The sequence below is a fragment of the Vespa velutina genome, chromosome 10 (assembly GCF_912470025.1).
Source record: "Vespa velutina chromosome 10, iVesVel2.1, whole genome shotgun sequence".
In the NCBI taxonomy this organism is placed as follows: domain Eukaryota; kingdom Metazoa; phylum Arthropoda; class Insecta; order Hymenoptera; family Vespidae; genus Vespa; species Vespa velutina.
Window position 1 is genome coordinate 2,839,009 of NC_062197.1, and position 9,546 is coordinate 2,848,554.

The 9,546-nt window shown below is 36.8% G+C and overlaps 1 protein-coding gene across 6 annotated transcripts in view; it reads right to left on the reverse strand.

Moving 5' to 3' along the window:
* Positions 1–327: 327 nt before the first annotated feature.
* The window catches only part of LOC124951991, an 18,477-nt gene continuing 9,258 nt past the window's right edge, over positions 328–9,546 (reverse strand). For 5 of the 6 annotated variants that reach the window (XM_047501195.1, XM_047501192.1, XM_047501196.1 and 2 more), the window contains 4 exons: positions 5,122–5,341; positions 4,823–4,963; positions 3,817–4,736; positions 328–1,091 (listed from right to left, as the gene is read on the reverse strand). In XM_047501195.1, coding sequence (XP_047357151.1) covers positions 4,494–4,736; positions 4,823–4,963; positions 5,122–5,331 — 594 coding nt within the window. In that variant the 5' untranslated portion in view covers positions 5,332–5,341 and the 3' untranslated portion in view covers positions 328–1,091; positions 3,817–4,493. Of the gene's footprint in view, positions 1,092–3,816; positions 4,737–4,822; positions 4,964–5,121; positions 5,391–9,546 lie in introns of all 6 variants that reach the window. The other variant, XM_047501193.1, reaches the window with a different exon arrangement.

Genomic DNA, 9,546 nt, shown 5'->3' on the forward strand with positions numbered 1-9,546 from the left:
TATGATCCATCGAAATACGACGAAATGTCTTCGTCGATCGAATCAATATTTATCTAAGATTTTTATCGTTATTCTATTCTAACGTAATTCTATCGTAATTCTGTTATATAAGGATGGTGGTGTATAATTATTGATTACGATATTAAAGGGGTCTCAAATCGGATCGATTGAGATTTTTCTTTGGGGAAAAAAGTTAATTGAATTGAAGGAAAGAGAAAAAAGGGAATAAAAGAAAAAAATAAAGAAAGAAAAAAGATAAGAAAAAGAGGAAGAACAGAAGGAGGAGGAAGAAGAAAAAGAAGAAGAAGAAGAAGAAGAAGAAGGAGGAGAAGGAGGAGAAGAAGAAGAAGAAGGAGAAGAAGAAGGAGAAGAAGAAAAAGAAGAAGAAAAAGAAGAAGAAGGATAACGAATTAGGTAACAAGTAATCGAGATAACTAGCATGAACGACCCAAACTATAGGATTATCTACAATACACACCAGAATACTAATCCATTTGTTATAGAGTTATACGTAAGTATACTAAGGGTTGCCAGGTCGATGTTATTTTAGGTGATATCTGAAGTAGCTAGAGAAACAGAGAGAGAGAGAGAGAGAGAGAAATAGAGAGAGAGAGGGGGACAGAAAGAGAGGAAGAAGGAAAGAGGGAGAGAGAGAGGAACCGTGTCGTTGAGACAGGCAGGTTCGCCCTGCTAGCGAAAGGGACATGAAGGACCCTCGAAGGTAATCTTGGCTCGTTCGCGGAGGGCTGCATTTTGATCCTCCAGGCTTCTGCCGTGGCACGCTCGCTCTGTTCCTACGCATTCACTATAATTAGAATTCCCTAATTAACGTGACCCAACATTTCTCTCTCTCTCTCTCTCTCTCTCTCTCTTCCTCTCTCTCCTTATCTCTCTCTCTCTCTCTCTCTCTCTCTCTCTCTCTCTTTCTCTCTCTTTCTCGCAAGCTGTAGTATAATCTTCCGGCTTGACCTCAGCTTCCCAACCTTTTTTGTCGCTTCTTCATCTCCACCTTCTTCTTCTTCTTTTTCTTCTTTTTCCTGTTTTTTTTTCTTCTTCTTCTTCTTCTTCTACTTCTTTCGAGCTTCCCACCACTAGACAGTTAAAAAAAGAAAAATAAAAAAAGAAAGGAAAAGAAAAAGATCTCCCTTTCTCTCTCTCTCTCTCTCTCTCTCTCTCTCTCTCTCTCTCTCTCTCTCTCTCTCTCTCTCTCTCTCTCTCTCTCTCTCTCTCTTTATCTCTCACTTTATCTTTCGTCATCAAAAAGGTCGATCGAAAAATAATCTCGGCACGCTCGCAAAGAAAATACTTGTTCGTACATTCGTTCGTTCTATCTTTCGTTCTTTCTTTCATTCGTTCGTTCGTTCGTTCGTTCGTTCGTTCGTTCATTCATTCATTCGTTGGTTGTTTCCCATGGGAGAACGACTGGCACAAGTTGTCACCCTCTTGCGACGAGTTGTTTTGAAATAACTTTAAAATGTCGAACAAACACTCCGGTTTTACGTTGGCGAACGCGCTATTGAAGAAGAAATGAAAAAATAAGCTTTCCCTAACCGACACCCTGATAGATCTGTCAAATTGAAGGGGGTGGTTCGGTGGTAGTATCTCTCTCTCTCTCTCCCGGCACGATCCTTTCGCTATTTGATTAAGCACGTACAACGTTTTACTCGTTCTTCCTTCGATGTTACTTCCTTCGACGAGTCCTTCTATAATACCCATACCTATCTATCTAACTACCTACCTAAAACTACCTATCTAAACCTACCACCTTACGATTTATCTCAATTAACGTTTACGATCTTATTGCTTTATTTATTTCCTTTCGATCAGGAAGAAATACTCATAACCTTGGCTTAATCTTTGAGAAAGGCAAAAAAAAAAAAAAAAAGAAAAGAAAAGAACGAAAGAAAAAGAGAAAAATTTCTTTCATAATTTATATAAATTTTCAAAATCATTCCTAATTCATGATCACATTTCCAAATGTCCAATCTAATACGAATTTTAAATCGACCGACACGTACGATCGACCGAAGGATCGAAAAGGGAGAGGATACACCAATGTTTCGGCTCTGTGTCACCGAACGACAATGTGTGTACTCCGCTGATAAATACAACGTAACAAGTTAAGTGGAATAACGAGTTCATCCCGGGTGGATCAGCACGACTGTGAGCACCGAGCTATACGGCTCACTACCTATAGTAGCACATTTTGAACGGACTTGTCCCGATTTTAGCAAAGATTTTGAACAAACTATATTATGAGATACATACACACACACACACATATATTACATAAAAATTTTATAAGAAAATAAAAGAAGAATACGCCGTGAATCAACATCGAACAAGCTAATAATTTTGATGTCTGTTAATAAATAAAAGAAAAATCTTAATTAAACTCAATGTTTTTCGAACGAATCGATCGTTCTCGTTGAAGGGACGAGAGAAAAAGGGAAACGAAAAGAAACGATAAGAGAAATCTTCTATTTCGTTAACCGTAGTAAAAGAAAGAGAGAGAAAAAGAAAGAGAGAGAGAGAGAGAGAGAGGAGGAGGAGGGAAAGGGAGAGGGAGAGGGAGAGAGTAACCGTAAAAAGTAAATTAAATAAGAATTAAATAGAAATAAAACCGCTCAGCCAAGTAATTGCTTGGCCCGTCGGTTCGTCCCACAATCGTCGGAGATCCTTCGCTCTCTTCTAGTCCTACAGAGTCCAAACCCAAGAGTAGAAAGGAAAGGGGATTCTCGTCGATGGACACACGACGTCGAGTAATCCAACAAAGAATTACTCTCTGCCTTTACCGTACGTGCAATTCTTTATTTTATTTATCAAAATTATTAGTACCGATGAATGCTCGATTTTTATAATATAAAAAGAAAAAAGAAAAGCGAACGAACGAACAAACAAAAAAAAAGAAAGAAACGTACGTTTCTAGGTCTATCCGACGAGTGAGAAAGAGAAAAAAAGAAGAAAAAAAAAAGAGAAAAAAGAAGAAGAAAAAAAAAAGAGAAAAAAGAAGAAGACGAAGAAAAAGATGATAAAAAGGAGAAGGAGAAGGAGGAGGAGGAGGAGGAGGAAGAAGAAGAAAAACGAAGTTGTTTGAAAATTCAAGGAAAAAACCTTCGAGAGAATGGTAAGGTGTCGGTGATAAAAATAAGGTGTGGGAGGCAAAAGGGCGCCGTTGGTGAAGAAGGGTGCCATAGAGTCAAGGCGAAATTCGAGGCGGTCCGCGCGACGGCAATCATGGGAGGATTAGGTGCACGTATAAGGATCGGACGCCTACTGTAAGCGAGGGAAGAGATAGATAGATAGAAGGAGGGAGAGAAAGAGAGAGAGGGATACAGAGAAATAGATAGAGAGAGAGAGAGAGAGAGAGACTCTGAGTTTGCCGAAGGGGAAGAGGTCAAACGGGGGCAAGATAGACGTCTGAGCGCGGGGCTTGAAACGTAAATGATATTCCATGAGGAGCATATGCGTGCCGAGATGGCTCCTCCTCCTTCGTGCCTTTGCGTGCCGCATACAAGGGTAGCCTTGCACGGTGGTATAGGCAAGCACCCTGTGGCAGTGGGGCGCTGCTTTATTACAAACAAGGATTACCCGCGTAATGGGACATTCTGTCCCTTCTCTCGCTTCCAAACCGAGCAGTGAGAACGTCCTTTGCACTGACTCACGCATCTCTCTCTCTCTCTTTCTCTTTATATATATATATATATATATATATATATATATATATATATATATATATATATATACATATATATATTTGTGTGTGTGTGTATTTAGGTGTGTATATATATATATATTGTATATATGTATACCCACACGTATGTTCGATGTTTATCCAAGCATGCTCGTCTCTTTGAAAGGTACGATCTTCCAACAGCCGGTAAGATCCTCTTCGGACTTTCGAATTGACCTTCGAAAATTAATCCCATCCTCTCTTCTTCGATCGATTAAAATTACAAATTACTTCGTTGGCGCATATTATTATAGATTTAATAATATTAAATCATTCGAATGATATCAATCAATCTCATTTTCGCGTCCCATTCAAATCACACGTTGTTTCATTGATATGATACGACGTCAAGAAGCGACGGAATAGGGAATTTCATTACGTTCAGTTTCGTTTCGTTTCATTTCGTTTCAACATATACGATGATATTTATTTTATATCTATACGTTTGACTAATTCCAGTAGAGCAAAGACACCTAGATAATCTAGATTATCGATCGCGTTTTAAAGCATCGATTTGTGGACCTTCAAACAATTCATTCTGTGTACTCGGCTTCAGTGGAAAGAAGCAAATCCGATTGGTTATTCTTGAAAATACGAAGTGGTCAGAAGGCTTAACACGATTTGTCGATATATATATATATATATTGTATGTGTGTGTGTGTGTGTGTGTGTGTGTGTGTGTATGTATGTGTGTGTATGTGTGTGCAGATATATATAGATTCAAATATCTCTCTCCCACTACAATCTCGGAAATCCATCTTTAAATATTGTAAAAAGTTCCGTCAATTTTACGACTGTAGCCAGGATTCGATTGATCCGTGTGAGGACCCTCCATAGCTAATTTCACACTGCTAGGATGTATCCTATCCTGAGTGACCGGTCCGCGATAACATTTTAATGATTCACCCAAAATCCTTTCCTTCGTCGAGGACTCGAATATATTTTTAGTTATGATTACCTTTCTCGTCTGTTCAACCGGTAATATTGGCTTCTTAGGTACGATCTATAACATAAATGCAATTATAACATAAATACATATCATTGTGCTGATACGTTCAATGATAATTACAAAAAAAACAATCTGTTAACCTTTATCTCATTCTTGAGAACTCGCCAAGTCTCTCGTCCTAGAGTTTCTGGTTGCATGATTGTATACATCTTTGGAACTAACGTGTCCTTGCTATGAACGTAAATACTATTCAATGCCAAGTCCAAAGAATCATTTGGTACCTGCAAATACATTCACGATATATTTATATTTATGTATACATTTACGTACATACATACGTATGTATATATATATATATATATATATATATATATATAATTTTAATGGTAAACATTAAATTATGAAAGATTAATGATATTTTCGATTTAAATTAATCTACCTTTGGTCTGATCAATCGACAATCTTTTCTTATACTATTCAAGGTATGATGAGCGAAGAGGCGTTCGTAAGGAGTCAATTTCAAATCCCAGTCCTTGTAGTTACGTAAGACTTTATCACCTAACACAGGTCCACCGGCCGTCCAACAACCCTCTCGAGAGACATCCGGTACGGGATAAGGATTCCGTATGTAATACGCTTCGGCCACCATATTTGTAAAGCTACGATCGATAGATCCTTGATTACGATCTCCCATAAACCCCCATAACCCTCAAAAAAGAAAGAAAAAAAGGGAAGAGAAATAACAACAACAACCAAAAAAAAAAGAAAGAAACGATAAGATGATTATCGATGATATGTAACCATGTACTTTTATCCTGAATTTAGCGATTACAAATATCGAAAACTATCGAAACAAGATTACGATCTACGTAACGATAACTGTTACGTTGAAAGAATTTAATCGACGATTTTAATCGTTAATGGATCAGTAACGGGGATGCCGTTTATATTAGTCAATCTTTCATTTAATCTGATTTATTATTTATCGATATGATTAAATAGACACAACTTACATATACTTAGATATATATATATATATGCATTATATAATGATTTTTCACAATTATGTTATATTGTAATTAACGTTTGCCTTCCAAAAAAAAAAAATATATATATATATATACGAATAGAATATATTTAGAATAGAAAAATAAAAGAAATATTTTGTATCGAAATTAAATCGAGAGGAAATCTCTAAGAATTGGGAACTACTGAGAGTTCCTGTGAATGGCATCGTTCGTGGTAAATCTCGAATTTCACAATAAGCTCTTTCAGTGAAATCCTAAAAGGCGAGAGTCGCTTGTAACTGACTTTAGGTAGTCTTAGGAGCCCTACGAAAGTACTTCGCGCTTCTCGAGCCAAGAAGAAGAAGAAGAAGAAGAAGAAGTAGAAAAAGAAGAAGAGGAAGAGAAAGAGGAAGAGATAGAGAAAGAAGAAGGAACAAACGATCTCGATAAGTGGACACCCTACAGAGAATGATGGGACACAGGCCTTCTGCATGAATTAACTTGGTTCCCTCATGAATGAATTAGGATTGGAATTGGGGTGAAATTTCTTTTGAACAACGTCGGCTTCAACCACACCGGAAGTTACTTCTTAACTCTCAATCGGTTTTTAAGCTTTATGGTATCCGCAATACACTCGTGAAAAGAAATAAAATAATGATCGCTCTGTTCGATCGTCGTCATCGTCTTCGTTGGTCCTTTAATACATACATATATATATTTTACTATTAAATATGTATAAAAATATTAAAAAAAAAAAAGGGGAAGAGAAGAAGTCATCTTAAATTAATCAATAGAATCATTATTTCTAATAAGAATGAATAAATATAAGAAAAAGAATATACCTATAAGAAAAAAAGAAAAGTAATATAATTGATCGAATAAAGTAAATGAAGAGATTGATTCACCTGTTTCCTTAAAAGATATAGATTTTCTATCGAAAAAAAAAGTATGAAAGGAAAGAAGGAAGAAAGGGCGGAAGGAAGGACACGTTATACACACGGTTATGGTTGGTTCCCCGCATTTAAACGTATTTTGCTCTTTCCCTCCCTTCCTCTCTCTCTCTCTCTCTCTCGCTCTCAGGAGGTGGTCGGCCATGGGCAACGCCGACGTCCAATATTAAACCCGCAGTAATTTATGTTAGCACAAGCGTGCATAATGCTGTTTGTATAAAGCGAGACGATGGCACGTGTCGGCTCGTGCGGTAACATGCATCAATCCCCCTTCAGCACCCATGGTAATTCTTGCCACGTTCCTACTTCGGTGACCTCGCGAGACGACGCGTCAAATCCCGCTTAGATCTCTAATATATTTTTTATATGAATGCATCTAACTAACGTGATATATATATATATATATATATATATATATACATACACAGATACATGTATGTATCATACGTATGTAAAATATCTACGGGTCACATAAACGAAATCTTAAATGTCTAGGTTGTAATAAAATCTTCATTCGGCTTCTATCCAATATCACCATTTTCTTTAAATTTACGCTCTATCTCGAAAGACAAACTAATGGGAATTATTTATTCCCATAGACTTTGGCAAATTTATCGATATATCAATTTTTCAATCGAGATAATTCGATTTTATCTAAACGATCAATAAAACTCAATCTATTTTGCAATATAATTTACTTTCTCTAATTCGTTCCTTTTTTTTTTTTTTTTTTTTTTTTTACAGTGAAATCTAATTCTTCATCATCGTTTTGTTCTGTCAATTATAGATAATATAATATCAAAAGTAAATCAAACATTTTTCCAAAGCAAAATATCTGACGTTTTGTCTGCAAAAGTAATTATATACATATCTTATGTCGTAAATATCGATTCGTTGAAGGATAGACAGAGGGAGAAAAATAACAAAATGTGACAATTTTTCTTTGATCAAATCGATTGGAATTGGGATGAAAGGTCAAAAGGAAAAGGATAATCGAAAAGGAAAAGTAGTCAGCGACAGATGGATGCGCTTATTCGAAATAATAGGAAGGAGTAGAGAAAAAGAAAATAACAACAACAAGAGCACAAATAAAACAAAAAAATAATGAAGAAATGGGACAAGGAGGAAAAGGAGGAGGAAGAGGAGGAGGAAGGTGACACCTCGATCGAGAAATTTTCTACGTCATTGTACTAACATGTAACAGATCATCCGTGAAACTCTTCCTTTATCTTCGTCGCCCTTAGAGTATCCCCTTAGAGTATTTCGCAAGAGAGAGAGAGAGAGAGAAAGAGAGACAGAGCGAGAGAGAGAGAGAGAGAGAGAGAGAGAGAGAAAAAGGGGCGAGAGCGGAGGTGGCGAGGGGGACCAGGGGGGCCAGGGGGGAGGGTACCAACGATAGCTCGACGACACGCGTAATCGCGTAATCGCGGCGCGTGCTGAAGTTCGGGTTGCGGGAGCTTTGCGTACGCCTACACGAGCTAACGGCCACGTGCACGGTCGTGCACGCCCCTGAATCAACAACGTCGATCGAGTGTAGGTAGATATATCTACCATAGGATTCAAGCAAGATTCGAATTCGAGCATGTACTATGAGCCTCCCATTTTCTTTCCTTTTTCTTTTTATTTTTTATCTTTTTTTTTTATTTCTTCTATTCGTTCCCTTTTCTTGTTTTTCGTTTCTCGTTTTTTGTTTTATCTTCGATTTCTTTTTCTTTTTTTTTTCTTCTTTCTTTTTTTTTTTCTTCTTTTCTTTATATATATATATATATATGTACACGTTCTTCTAGCGAGTAGAGTAATCGTTAGTAAATCGTTAGTTCTACTAGCGAGTAGAGTTATCTTCTAATGAGTAGAGTAATCGTTATAATACCTAATAAAATTTGAAAATAATTTATTTACGAATGCGAATTAAAAGGATCAAGCTCGTTCTTCGTAACGCATATAATTAGATGGATATACATTTTTATCGTCAACCGTGCACTGAATTAACAATGGCGATCGAGTTTAGCTGGAGATATATATATATACATATATGTATATATGTATATATATATATATATATATATATATATGGTAGGATTCAAGCAAGATTAGATTTCGAGCATGTACCATGCAGACGAATTTCATTCAATTTTTTTCTTTTATTCCTTTTTTTTTTTTTCTTTTTTTCTTTGTTTGCTTCGCGAATAAATAAAGTATATCTCGTTAGTGATTGTTATCGATCATCGATATGCAATAAAATTTAAAAATGATCTATTTACAAATTCGTATTAGTAGGATCATGGTGGTTCTTCGTAACGCTTAAAATGGATATTCATTGTTAACGTAGTAAATCGAGATCGAATTTAAAATTTAAAATTTTTCCCAGTATCTTTCGATAAGTCCATGATCAAAGATAGGCTATCCAAATGGTTTAAACGTTTCGATTTGTCTCACGAAAAATAAAAATTCACCATTTCCGTGGCGTAACACACTCGAACCACGTCCATCGTTATCTCCTTATTTTATATTAGATCCCGAAAAGAATGTCGAAAATATGAGCGTAACTTTCAGGACGATTTTCGCTGGGAATTCTACGTTTAAACCGTAATCCTATAATATCTTCGAGCCGATATCCCGTCCCGGGGCAATGGAATCGTGCATTCAAATGTACATCGTTTCCCAGCATGCTCTTCGAGGAGCCAGCTAGCCGAGGACAATGCCGAAGGGATGATATTGCCAATATTTGGTTTGATTCTGGTGCGAATGTGCGGGGTGTAGACACTAACATGGAGGGTGCGAGCAAACGAAAGAGATAGAGAGAGAGAGAGAGAGAGAGAGAGAAAGAGAACATCCCTTCGAAAGGGAAGAGGAAGGGTCCAGTGCACGTATGTACGTTAGACGCGAGCCCGATTACCATTTGAATGT